Genomic DNA, 13531 nt, shown 5'->3' with positions numbered 1-13531 from the left:
TAAATAAAAAAATAAAAAAATACACTGTCCAGCCTAATGACAAAAATAGATAAATTATTTTCACTGGCACCAGCTCTTACCTCTGTGCTATGATGGTGGTAGGTTACAACCCCATCTAGTGGCCAAATAAAAATACAAGTTCGTGTCAGTTAATTCATTAATCGTATACCTTAGAAGAGCGGCTTTAACTTTTTAGCTCCTATTGTTATGCATATGATATCCTGTGTCAATAATATTCACTAAAAACAAAAGGATGAGGAATAAAATGAGGAAAATGTTGCTAGTTAAGTATGTTGCTGTTAGTTTTAAGTAGTATTTCTTTTATTCATTTTTATTTGCATTGTTGCTGTTATATTGTCGTTTTTATTCACTTGTCTCTATAAAATTTAGCATAACTGTCATAATTAGCATAATTAATGTCACATCCTACTGTGGGAACTTAAGTATCCAGTCGTGTAATTTAATATGTGAAGTTTAAAGAGCATATTACATTTTGAATTTTTTTACTCTTTATTTATTGTCATTATTGTTTATTTTTTTTATATCATTCATATTAAGCCATGAGGGCGCAATTTTATTTCCCAAGGATTTAGCCTTCTGACACATTCAACTGTGATTGGCTGCACTGCTGCGTTTTGATTGGTCGATCTGGACAAGAGAGCGTGGCTGGACGTCAATGTTTATGTGGCTCCTCTATGTCGGGTTTGTGCAACAGCATCAAGGTCTCTGCTGCAATGTGATTTCCTGACGCTGATTTGTTGTCGTCCCGCAAAAGCTCGTCGTTTCCCGTCACGTTATGTCGCAGCCTCTGACATGGGGCACCACTAGCCGGTAAAAGACGGAAGAGACGGAGGAAAACGCCGGAATGGCAGGCGCCTTTGCCTTCAAAGGCTGCCAGAAAATTCGCGGTGCGCAAATCAGGGTTCTGCTCGAAGCGAAGGACTTCTTCCTCTTCGACTGCGACGGGGTCATCTGGCACGGAGAGAATGCGATCACGGGAGCGGCCAAGGTGGTGAACGCTCTGATCCGCCGCGGGAAAAACGTGGTGTTCGTCACCAACAACTCCACCAGGCCCCGGGAGAATTACGTGAACAAGTTCACGAGGCTGGGCTTCACCGACGTGATGCTGGACCAGATCTTCAGCTCCTCCTACTGCTCGGCCCTCTACCTGAGGGACGTCGTGAAGGTCCGCGGCCAGGTGTTCGTCATCGGCTGCGAGGGGCTCCGCTTGGAGCTGCTGGAGGCGGGGATCCCCTGCGTGGAGGAGGAGGACGACCCGGACGCCACCATCTACAACTGCGCCCTGGCTCCGGACGTGAAAGCGGTTCTGGTGGGACACGACGACAAACTGACTTTTCTGAAACTGGCCAAAGCTTCGTGCTACCTGCGGGACCCTGAGTGTCTGTTCCTGGCCACCGACAACGACCCGTGGCACCCGCTGTCAGGTGGACGGATCCTGCCAGGTATGATGATGATGCTTCGCGTAATGAAGCTTGACCTAGTTACAATCAGCTCATTCAAGCAGACAGTTTTCCCCTCTTATGTCTAATATAATATTCTTGAGCTCTGTTCAAACCTAAAAACCTAAAGCTTTGGTGAATCTTTGCTGTAATTCATCCCAGCTTTTGTTTCAAATACTACAAATGTTATTGTTGCTCTTCTCTGTTCATTGCTTTTCTAGCCGTCTAAACACCTGATCATCGAAGTCTCGTTTTAGTGTGCAGTCGAACAGAAATGACATCCTTGTGAAGATGATGTTTCTGTTTCAGTGAATGCAGAATAGAATATGAATGTGTGAATAGAACTTGAATTGACTCCATGTCAGATAATCACCATTAAAACTCACCTTTGGTTTGGAAACAGCTAGGCTGATTCTGATTTAACTGTTCTAACAGCATTATAGACTGCCTGGTTTGAATATTTAGGGTCAGGAGAGTGACCTTTGACCATCATCTTATTGCAAATTCTCCTTTAGTTTTAGGTCTGGACATTGACTGTGGCATTCCTTCACATGCAGATGCTTCATTCTTTACCTTTCCATTGAGATCCTGGCTGTTTGTTTAGGGTCATCATGCTGCTGGAAGGTGAAGCTCAGTCCCAACCTAAAGTCTTTTGCAGCTTTTAAAAGTTTTTCTCCCAAGATTGCCCAGTATTTACAAAAACATAGTCCAAACTCCCTCTTTGACGACTGCTGTCCAAATGGAAATTATGGCACTCATTTTAATTTATCATGTGACTGATTTATTGCTTAATGCGACGGGCTTACACACATTATTATTATTTTTTTACCCAATAATAGCCGTACCGGATGACCACAGCATCATGCTGCCACCTTAGGAATAGTGCATTCCCGTTGACGTGCAGCGTTAATTTTCTATCAGTGTTTTGCTTGAGAGTCAAAAGTACAATTGTATCTGACCTTTACTCCCATGCGGATTATTTAAATTACACACGGATAAATTTTATGAATTACTTGACTTTATATGTGAATTTCTTCACACATTTAACATCAGTGATATGAACACTTGTGTAAATCTGTGTCGTAACACTTGGAGCCTCTTTCTGCTTTTGATGTTTTGCTCCCTGTAGGTTCTGGTTCCCTCACTGCAGCCCTGGAAGTGGCGTCGGGCCGTAAAGCGACTGTGATCGGCAAGCCGAGCCGCTTCATGTTCGAGTGCATCTCCAGCCAGTTCAGCGGCATAGATCCCGCCCAGTGCCTGATGGTCGGGGACCGGCTGGAGACCGATATGCTGTTCGGGTCCAACTGCGGCCTGGACACCATGCTCACCCTCACCGGCGTGTCTCAGATCGAGGAGGCCCAGGAATACAGGAGCAGTGACCTGACCACCAACCACAGCTACGTGCCTGACTACGTGGTGGACACCATCGCCGACTTCCTCCCGGCTTTTGAGGAAATAGAAGAGCAGAACGATTGACGAACGATTTAGTCCGCAGCACAGATCGCTTTCGTGATGAGTGCAGTGTCGAGTCTCACGTTTGCACAAAAAAGGTTCCAGTTTATGGGAAAAAGGGGGGATGAGAAGGGGGAGCGCTGCTTATATCAAGAGCAACACACGTAGGACGAATATCTGAAAATGATGATTAACCCGCGCATTCCTGTGTTTCTTCTAGTGTTGTGGCCATTTGTGACCGAGCGTTTTGTTGTTGCTGTGTTTAATGGATATACTGCACTTTGTTAATCAAGTCCATTGGTAGTATTTGATATTAGGGTTTTGAACATTCAAAGTTATTTTTGTAAATCCATGAATTACTCTTAGTTCATGCGTTTAGGAGCTGGTATTGTTTTGTGAATGCAGAATAATTTCCTCTGATCTGTCTGGCTGAGTGTCACTTCGAGGTGAAATCATGCAGCTCTGGCAGAAAATAAAGCGGAGACCGTAGGCGGAGTGTCTTCTCACCTGTCATGTCTGTACTACATTGTGCCAACATTCATCTGGGTAATGAACAACTCACTGGACTCTATTTTGGAGAACATTAATGGTGGCCAGTGTTAAGCACTGACATAGGAATATTAGTGTTGTGAATGTTTTTAACATTTAAAGCATGCCAGCAACGGTATCGACAATAAAATACCCGAGGAGCAAATTAAATGTTGTTCATCTGATCAGCAGCAATGGCCTCTTCTTTCAACTAATGCTTCGTATATTTCTCGGATGCCCGTGGTGTTTAAAAAGAAATTTTCACAACAAACCAAATCATCATAATCAGTTTAATCCAGTGGTTCACAACAAAACAGTTTCAAGAATTTTTATAACCACTTTTTTTTTTCCCCCTGCTTTAAAATAAAACCAGATGTCATTTTATTCTGTTGACTTGGATTTGAGGATAGTTACGGTTCATGTGTAGCTCCATCAAATTTAAATGATCATTTAAAACCATAACGGCAGTTCCCTACTGCCGTTATGGTTCAATTTTATTGAAGAAAAAAAATTATGGCTTTTTTTTGTGTATTGCAATGAAACTATCCTTTAGTGTGAACTTAAAATGCATTGTAATCATTTAACATAAACATTATGTACATTGCAACAGGATTTATGTAATATATCCTATGAATCTCACAGCATTGGGGTTGTGCTGATGAGATAAAAAGACTCGTCTTCCTTTGGCTGCAGAGAATGAATTGTTTCGGATCACTCCGGTCCACCACGCTGAGGCAAAGAGAAATTACAATTCAGTGTTTAAAATGAGAAGAAGAAAAAAAAAAAAGCAATTTGCCATACTTCTATGGTAGGCTGCGCCCCTCACCTGGATGTAGTCCATTTCATCCAGAGTTAACGGTCTCCTGCGGTACCTGGCGGGCAGCTGCTGAACAGAGGCCAGTGAGTCCGGCGTTCCCAGGCTGGGAGTCAAAGGTACTTGAGGTCTAGACGACGTTGAGGCTGAACTGGGGGCGTTGTGTTGTGGAACGTTAAGACCTAGCAGTTTCAATGCCTCTTGGACTAGAACAAACACAAGGGCGAAAGACAGAGTACAGCAGGAAATCATTTCATTTAATGCTGCCAGTAAATGACTACATTGAGTTAAATACATCGGAGCACGTAGAATTATCAGGAAACATTTCCTCAGAACCAAATACAAGTGTGCCTGGAGATGTTTCTGGTTTTTTTTTTTTTTAAGTTGAGTGTGCTGAAGGTCAAGATTGTGACAACTGGATCAGCCTTTTATCAGATAAGGCACGGTTAAACAAAGAGCTAAACATTTTGCCATAGATTTTGCTCTTGTAATAGTTTAGCTCCTGAAGTCAAGGACAGGTGGCCTGAAGGGAAGGAAGCCTCTTCCCAACAACTTTAGAGCTGGTTCCATGTCATTTTGACATCAGATACTACAACTACACCTTCATTTGTCTGAACTTTACAGCCAAAACTATTCCTTAGTGTTTCAAACCTGTTCTTAAAGTACGCATATGACAGCTGGTGTTGGTGAACATCTTCTGCAGGGCTGAGTTTTGTTTGCATCTGCCCCTGTGCTGAAGCTTTTTTCAAAGAAAGCCACATACTGAACTCAGTTTTTGTTAAATAAATGTCCTTATCTTTTCTCATTCTCTGCATGAATAGAAAATCTCGTGCAAAACTATCCTAAATTTTAACAACTGCAGGAAAGTTAGAGTGTTTTCTCCAGCTTCCCACAAAAACTCATGCTGCTAAAATAAACCAGATCTGATTTCTTACTGGTTTTAATCACTAAAGACATAAGCTTTTGGCACATACTCTGCCGGTTGATTCTGTTTAAATCTCACACATTTTTTATAAACAGGCTTACCATTAGGCCTTGGTATGTCCTGTCTGTTTGGGAACTTGATCAAAGGAGCATGCGGCCGAACAGCCTGAGCAAAGACACACATAATAACCCAAATCATTTATTGCTTTAAAAAAATCATTTTGAGGCCTTTTAGTATCAAGCTCACCTGTATGGCTAAAAATGAAAATAAAGATATTTCTTGAGTTTTCACAGCTGATTTAGATGCATATATTCAAATGATGTATATCATTAAATGAATTGGTTTTAAAAACTAAAATAATGATCATTTTCGTCCCTTTTTCCCCTTTTGTGTGTGTTATGGCACTAAGAAAAAGCAACAACAACAAACAAACAAAATAAGCCAGGAAATGCTTAATGGATACATCTGTAATTGATCTAATGCTGAAGTTTGGATATCTGGTTAGCCTACAGAATATTAAATTTCTAATACAATTGTACAAAAACATCAAAACACAGATAAGGAGTCATTTCATAAGGAATCAATCATTCCAGTCATTAATATGCATTGAGATTTTCTCAAGGGAACATTTGTTATAATGTAAGACAGGCTTCCACACCATGCTTTAAAATAAAAAGCATGGTGTTTTGTGAGAAAAATAGTCTGTATTTACCAAACTATACAACTGCAACCACCTCAAGTTAATCAATATACACTTTAAAGACACAGAGTAACGAGATCCTAATTAACTTGGTTGTCTTGAATCAAACTGAGCAAATGGAATCAGTCTTTATAGGTTTTGTGGATATTTTTGCTAAGACATATCAACAGGCAAATTAAAGATAACTGAAATAACAGTATGAAACGTCTGTTTTCTAAAACCTTTGTGTTTCTCCAAACTGAGGTAAATATGTTGTATGCATAGTCATTTTAATAATAAAAAAGCGTGAAGGAGCATGCAATACACAGCCGCAGGCTGAACTCCACCTGAGTTACCAAATGGAAGATAAATTTGGTCACCCCTATGCACATTTTCTGGGGGCGCCACTGTTGCAAAGCGTTGAGGTGCAACTATTCAATCCTATCTAACTTGTAACAGGCCATAATATAGCAAAAAAAAAACAACTAAATTATCAGTTGACCTGAAACACATTTTAATTACTGGAAATATACTGTTGCAGCAGAGCAAAACACAAGACACGACTACGAGTTGTTCGGTTTAACAAGGACATCAACAAGGGTACGAGAGGTATTTCAGCCAATAGCCCTCACTAAAATAAGTCAAAAACATCCCGAATTATTTTTGACCACTTGACCATATACTAAAACTGCAACAAACCAAACGAGAGGTTGAACGACTCAAATTTCTTCAGCAACTTTACCTGAATTACTCTAGCAGTGGGAGCTGCCATTTTGGAGCTGACTTTGCTCCCCATGACGACCTCAAGGTTTACTTCCGGGTGTAAAACGTCTCCTGTAGCAACAAAAACCCACCACAAGAGGGCACTGTTGTTCTTGACAAAAAAAACATGTCCTTTCTAGAAAAAAACAAGTGGTCTATCATTTGTTCAAAGAAAAGAAAATATGAAGATTAAGGAGGTAATGATGCGGGACGGCTGCTTAGCACAGTTCAGAAATTATCAAATTTTAAACAGATAACTTGAATAAACGTTAGCTACATTTGTACCGTTTAGATAGCCGTTGTTGTCAGGGGATGTCCTGCTTGGTCAAACAGCCAGCCCATAATAATGCAGCCTTCATATTATGGAAGAATATCCCAGACGAATACAAGACCGACATCCAGAATGAGGTAAAACCAGACAAGCTTCAGTAAGGCCGCTAAGATTTATACTAAAAAAAAAGAAAAAAAAAAGATTACTGAGTCTTTTTATAATGTTAAACGTTAAGACAAGCTAGAAAAAACAGAAGCTTTCATTTCAACCTACCTTTGCAGAAAAGATAACGTTGTCATACGACCAGCCGAACCTGTCCTATCAGTAACAAGGACCGTATCAGAGATCCTTTATAGGTCAAGATGCATCACTGCACGAATGCTCAAGAACTTGTACATGTTTAGTGCGCCAACTACATCTCTCTCCCCCTCACTCTTTTTAATTTTTACTCATAGTACATTAAAATATTCCAGATAAGATGTTAATATCAGGCAAACTGGAAGTGAAAATCTTGATTTAAAAGAATTTTCTTTATTAGCAAAAGTTATTCTCCATCTGGAAAATCATCAGTGTATTAGCTCATTCAATGTTACTTTTGTGTGAGGGTTGACTAGTTTGAGTTATGTTATTTTTTCAGCAGCGGAAAAGTGTTAATTTTTAGCTGTTCCATATTTAAGAAAATTCTTTTCAGAAAGCTTAGGCTGATTTGGAGTTAATCTGAAAATGTATGACTGATAGATGTGAACTACAGAGGAATGAAATCTAGTAAGACCTATAACAACCCAAAACCTGTAATAATACATTATTATTTATCTGGTGGAAAATATTATATTTATTCATATGAATTTGTTTCCTCTTTCTAAAGTACAAGAATATATTTAATCTGATCATACTTAAACAGAGTTTTAATATTTTTAATGCTTACAATCTGAAGTATGCAAATCTTTTATCTAGTATAGCTGGTGGAAGTAGTAAGACAGCAAAAACTTCATTCAACACAGACAAGTAACCAATTTGTGTTTTATTAGATATTATTTCATTTGACAAACTGGTCCAGGATAATGTAAAACAAACAGGTCCATTTTTCAACACGTGGCCAACTTCTAACCTGAGACACTGGCCAAATTTCTCCAAGAAATCGATGTACAGAGCAGAGCAGTCTCAAGTTAGAAATTGCTGCTTGATTTATACAAAACTGTCCACCACTTTGTGCTTGGCTACTTCGTGCAGCTGCTTCACTCGCATCTGCTTTCAGGTGGGAAACACTCAGTGGTTCTTTGACCTGTCAAACAGCTGTTTGAGTTGGTCCTTGGAGGTGGCCTCTTTTTGCTGCATGAGATCAGCATGGCCCCTGGTAACACCCCAGGAGGCTGGGGTCGACATGGATGGACACAGAGGGCGGCCAGAGGCTGGGTTCAGGTTCTGCCAGTAATCACGGCGGGCTCTGAAGGACAGTGAGGAGATTAGCTGGATCACACTGGTGATTGAAGTCATAATGCGTTCATTTCCAAGGTAATAGACGGATGGTTGCTCCTTACCTGGCTCTGACCCAGGGTTTGGTGTGCATCTCCAGACCAGCACCCCACATTCCATGTTTCTCTGATGCAGCAGGGAGGAAGCCCCTCTCTGGGGCCAGCTCCTCTGACACAGCCCTGATGTGATAAGGCTCGTAGCCACAGCAGCCTCCGATGTAGCGGATGCCAGCATTGTAGGCCTCCCTGGCGTACTGGTGCATGTCCCAGCGGGTCAGGATTCTGGGCTCCAGGGCTAAGAAACAAGAAAAGACAGACGGGAAAACATAAGACGCTAAATTACAACAGTCGCTTTTCTCCACTTTTTCCTATGTGGAAGCAGGTTGTCGTTACCAAAGGGGAATTCAGGCAGATCGATGAATCCCTGACAGTTGCAGTCGGGAGTATGGAACGCCAGCGGCTGCACCATGTAGTGAGCCTTCAGCCCGGCCTTTTCCACTCCCTCCTTCATCAACTTGACAGTCTTCACACAGGTCAGGGGGTCAAAGTGGCAGTTGACTCCCACAATCTGGGCCCCTGGACAGCATGCAGAAGTTAGAGGAAAACCCTTATTCTAGTACACAACGATGCTGTGAACTAAAACCTTGCCATTACTTTTAGGTAGAAATGCCATTAAAAGTTTATTCTGGTCACAAGATATTGTGCTATTACCAAATGCTTCAAGTCCTTAATATGTTTATAACCCACATTTAATAAAACAAAGTTCCTACTGCTACACCTTTAGATACAACAGATCCACATTTCTGACACTACTTGAATTTCACATTTGTTTTACACCTTTTGCTCTTCTAATACAGCTGAAAACAGACAAATAAATATTGTACATTTGTCCATGCTTTTCCTATTTTCTCAGTTAGGATTGCTTAAATTATTTCTGCTTACCAAATGCCAGGATAAAAAAAGGGAGAGAGAGTTATTTTTTTAAATAATGTTCTAACCAAGTCAAAGTTTGCATGCATCCCCTTAATATTTGATAGAGCTGCTTCCAACTGTATAGCTTTACTCAGATCTTCTGGGCATAATTTAACACATTTCTCACATTAGTTTTCTAGAGTTTTGACCCATTCTTTTCTGGGTCTGGCTTTTAACACACCTTCTCAGCTCTGACCACAAATTTTCTATCTGCCTGAGGTCAGGGCTTTTGTATGGCCAATCAATTTGGAAGTGTCCGTTTAGAAAACCCATTTGCCGCTAAAGTTTTATTTTCTGGTTGGTGTTTTGATCCGTTTCTTCAATATTTTCTCATGGTGTTATCAATTTTGTGAGATTTTTCACTTCCTCTTTCTGCTGCATGAGATCATCAATGATTACTAAATCATTTAATTCAATGAAATGAATTAAGATATACACTTCATTATTCCAAAATGTCAAAAAAAAAAAAATCAATTTAAAATCCTCTCATTCATCATTCTGGCACTTGGTAAAGTGAAATAATTTTGGTAATCCTAATTGACCTAAAGCTTTAAGTCCAGCTGTGTATGTGTGTTAAGACTTAAACTTAACGATTATTCTGGGGTTCGTTAGAGACTCCGTTACGTACCGGCTTTGACGAGCTTGACGGCACACTCTCCAGGTGAGTTGCCGTGCATGTCTCCCTCAGGTCCGATGCACAGAGTGGCCGCCACAGGCTTTCCCGACCCCTTCAGGACCTCCACCGCCCACACGGCCTCTTCAACATGCTCAAAGTACTGCAGCACAAAGCTCTCAGTCACAGCATGGTCGTCAGCATCTATCCAGCAGACGCTACTTCCACATTCAAGAAATATTTTGCCTCCTCAATAGCTTGATCTCTACCTCAGCGATGAGGAAGTCAACGTTCTTCTTAGTGAACACGTCCAGTTGTTTCTTGAAGATGGTCTTCACCTCCTTGTCGCTCTTACAGCTCAGGTAGGATGGAGTCTGGGACACTCCTCCGGCCACCAGAGCGTCGCCCTCGTTGGCGACCTCCCGGGCCAGATCGCAGGCGGCCTCGTTGATCTGAGCTCCCTGTAGGGCAATTTAAAAAAAAAAAATAAAAAATGAAATGCAAATCCATAAAGTGTCACAAAGAGTTATAATCTCTTGCCTTACAGTGAAGGTGAGCTTGTTGCCTCTGTTCTCCAGCTTGTCATCACTGGCATAGAAGGTGAAGGTCTGCATGACGTTGGCTCCAGCCCGCAGAAACTCCCTGTGCAGCTGACGCACTGGAAGTCAACCAGAGACGATGCAATGAAAAATAAAAATGCAGGAAGCATATAAGGATTTGTTTTAATGCCATTTCATAAAACTGTAGAAAATGTTGAGCGTTCTCCCAATTGTGCCTAGTTAGGATTTAGTAATCCACTGATTTGAGGAGCCTTCTTGATTTCTTTGTGTTTCTTGACTGAGTTTTTAACTTTAGCGTTTACTTTAAGAATTTCAACGTTTGAAAAGTCTTAATGAAATTGCACATTGTTTCAGGAGAGCTGATCAGATTCCTGTTCTGCATGCCAACTGAAGAAAATGTAACAGTTCAACATTTTGTAGAAAGTACCTTAATTTGGTGTGGAGTTTATAATTCAAGATGCAGCAATAATATATATATATTATTGCTGCATATATATATATATATATATATATATATATATATATAGCAGAGTTTAATCTCACCAGCTTCTGGGTGCTCTGCAGCAGCCTCAGGGGTCCAGGGCCCAGCCTTGACGTATCCTCTCTTCTCCAGGGCAAACACGAACCCTCCATCTCCGATCACAATCTCCCCAGCATTAAGACGCTCCAAGATACCCTGTAATAATTCAGTGATTTCAGTAAAACATTGGATCAGTCAGGCTGCAAATAAATCAGCGGAGCCAAAAATAACTTCTGTTCTCATTCCAGGACAATTTTATGGACACCGTCTGATTTTAATCTCCAACAATCCAGTATGTGTTGCACAACCTGTGTCCTGAAATCTTTTGATCCATTCCGCTTTGTCACAGTCGCAATCAGTCATGAAAACAGCTGCTTGTGAAATAAGTTTGTACCCGCTGACTCCAGAAGCTTTTATCGAGACGTGGACGTTAGACTTTATCAACATCTAGATTCTGCAAAATTAATCTGCATCCAAGTAGGTCAAGAAGTGCAATCTGCAGAGCGAATAAAATGTCTAATGTTATCCCTTCCTTGCAGGAGTGATTCTCCGTTGGTCATTCCTGCTGTTTAATGTAAGATTATCTCTTCCTAGACCAGACTCAAGACATTGACTCTTCATAAGGAACAGAATTTAGGCCAGGCTTAAATAAAAAAAATAATAAAATAAAATAGAAAGCAAATGCTTTCGACACTTTAAAAATATTCATTCCAACCATTCTACTGTTTAGAAAAAGTAAAAAAAAATAAATAAATAAATCATTTCCAGGACAGAAGCTCTGCAACTTTATAAAGTTTATAAGGCTTTATAAAACTTTTATTAGTTGCACTGGTATTTCATTTCTGCAGCAGCAGTTGGCATTTTGGAGAAATGTGACCCTGGTATGCCAGCTGTGCAGAAGATTTATTAGGACTCTACAACCACCCGTTGCAAAAGAAAAAATAAAACCCTCCTTGAAACGAAGCATCTTAGTAAAATACCAACTGTCGTTTGGGTTAATCAGTCTTAAATCAAAAATAATAATAAACTCTGCGTCTTCAGTCTACAGCAGGGTCCTTTCCCAGAAAGCATTCCTGTTTTTCACACATACCTTCTTTGTTGGTGCCATTCTCCAGCTGCTGTGTGGACCCCTGACTGCTCAGACTTTGAGAAGCTGAAGTGACACCAGAGAGTTGCAGAGGGCCTCATTAAATCCCCCTGAAGCAGGGGAGGGGTCTGTGCAGGAGCCACTCTGATTGGTAAAAGACAAGTTACTGAACACCTCCCCTTTTTAACTGAATGAGAGCAATGTGAATGCGTTTCTGCGTCTAGTTTGGTCCGGATTAATTACGGTTCTCCGTGTTTTCTGTGCACTTCTCTGCTGCTGGCCTGTGGTTTTCTGTTTGTTAGATTTTTTTAAATTACTTTTTGACACATGCAGTGCGTCCCATTTCAGCCACAAATAACGTTTTTTTATTGGGGTTTAATGTGATAAGCAAAGCAGTGCATTCTGACAAAAAGACAAATCTTATAATTATATTCGTAACCACCATCTTTGAGGCAATTCTTTGCAGAACCACCTGCCACTAGTTTATATCAGTGTCTTTTAGTTAGTATCTGAGCCAGTTTGACATAACTAGAGTCTAAAAACTCTACTCTGCAGTTCTACTTTGCAAAATAGTTCCAGTTTAGTCAGATTTGATGGAGGTCTTTAAATTCTAAGTTATAGATTTAAATCTAGACTTTGACCCATTATGCATTGAGTTAAGTTATTCTCTTGTAACTGTGAGGATTTGAGTTTTTCTGTGTGTTTATTATATATAAATTCAGTTTGTATTAGAAAGTTATTGAGTCAATTTCTGAATCAGTAAATGTGTGAAATACGGTAGAAGTAATAAACGACTCGCATTTGTTGCACTGATCCGTGAACACTCATTGAAACACAGACCCAGAGCTCTCAGATTTCGTGACAAACTCAGATTTTATTGTTTTAGGGGTCATTTTAAGACTCTCCTCTACTGGAGCGTTGCTGTTACAAGTGCTTCTATGAACTTCTGGACTAAACAGAGAAACTCTGTCAAGTTGACGTAAGAGACAGAGGCATTTCTAGTTATTCACTGCATGATGCTCATGCAGAAGATTTGGCCTTCTTCTGCTTCTCCAGGACTTGCTTCATTTCCTGGGTGCTCGTTGCCTCTTTGTGCTGCAGCAGGTCACTGTGGCCCTTGGTCACTCCCCAGCTCTCCGGCGTGGATAATGACGGGCACTTGGGACGACCAGATGCAGGTCGGATGTTTTCCCAGTATTCGCGTCGGGATCTGTTAAAGATGGACACAAAAGAAATGACTTTTTGTTTTGTCACAAAATAATCAACAAAAAAAAAAACAAAACTAAGAGGTGGATTGCAGAGCTTTTGATGTTTGCAGAATTTTTACCTGGCTCTGACCCAGGGTTTGGTGTGCATCTCCAGACCAGCACCCCACATTCCATGTTTCTCTGATGCAGCAGGGAGGAAGCCCCTCTC

The 13531-nt window shown here is 40.7% G+C and overlaps 3 protein-coding genes across 7 annotated transcripts in view; 1 reads left to right on the top strand and 2 right to left on the bottom strand.

Moving 5' to 3' along the window:
* The first annotated feature begins 623 nt into the window (after positions 1-623).
* On the top strand, positions 624-3624 carry pdxp (pyridoxal (pyridoxine, vitamin B6) phosphatase). The gene is made up of 2 exons (XM_015047883.1): positions 624-1463; positions 2590-3624. The coding sequence occupies exons 1-2, from the start codon at positions 866-868 to the stop codon at positions 2934-2936; spliced, it is 945 nt and encodes a 314-aa protein (XP_014903369.1). The 5' UTR covers positions 624-865; the 3' UTR covers positions 2937-3624.
* Positions 3625-3719: 95 nt separating this feature from the next.
* kgd4 (alpha-ketoglutarate dehydrogenase subunit 4) lies at positions 3720-7257 on the bottom strand. Of its 4 annotated transcripts, none has more exons than XM_015047884.1 (5): positions 7165-7257; positions 6601-7057; positions 5281-5344; positions 4267-4460; positions 3720-4169 (listed from the first exon to the last, which is right to left on the bottom strand). In XM_015047884.1, exons 2-5 carry the CDS (start codon positions 6652-6654, stop codon positions 4152-4154), a joined length of 330 nt encoding a protein of 109 aa, XP_014903370.1. In that variant the 5' UTR covers positions 6655-7057; positions 7165-7257; the 3' UTR covers positions 3720-4151. The 4 variants fall into 4 exon arrangements, with proteins under 4 accessions (XP_014903370.1, XP_014903371.1, XP_014903373.1 ...); XM_015047885.1 differs by having other exon boundaries at positions 6601-7069; positions 7165-7182; XM_015047887.1 differs by lacking the exon at positions 7165-7257 and having other exon boundaries at positions 6601-6692; positions 6898-7138.
* Positions 7258-7893: 636 nt separating this feature from the next.
* Positions 7894-13531, bottom strand: part of LOC106956825 (betaine--homocysteine S-methyltransferase 1) — a 10317-nt gene continuing 4679 nt past the window's right edge. The window contains exons 1-8 of one of the 2 annotated variants that reach the window (XM_015047891.1): positions 12119-12205; positions 11052-11184; positions 10494-10606; positions 10218-10409; positions 9964-10111; positions 8757-8939; positions 8430-8658; positions 7894-8335 (exon numbers count right to left, since the gene is read on the bottom strand). In XM_015047891.1, the coding sequence (XP_014903377.1) occupies positions 8158-8335; positions 8430-8658; positions 8757-8939; positions 9964-10111; positions 10218-10409; positions 10494-10606; positions 11052-11184; positions 12119-12136 (1194 nt within the window). In that variant the 5' untranslated portion in view covers positions 12137-12205 and the 3' untranslated portion in view covers positions 7894-8157. Of the gene's footprint in view, positions 8336-8429; positions 8659-8756; positions 8940-9963; positions 10112-10217; positions 10410-10493; positions 10607-11051; positions 11185-12118; positions 12206-13531 lie in introns of those variants that run through there. The other variant, XM_015047890.1, reaches the window with a different exon arrangement.

The sequence above is a fragment of the Poecilia latipinna genome, unplaced genomic scaffold (genome assembly GCF_001443285.1).
Source record: "Poecilia latipinna isolate Pla-1442-1.1 unplaced genomic scaffold, P_latipinna-1.0 Scaffold846, whole genome shotgun sequence".
Taxonomy (NCBI): domain Eukaryota; kingdom Metazoa; phylum Chordata; class Actinopteri; order Cyprinodontiformes; family Poeciliidae; genus Poecilia; species Poecilia latipinna.
Note: the sequence above shows the minus strand (reverse complement) of the source record. Positions and strands in the feature narration are given on the sequence as shown.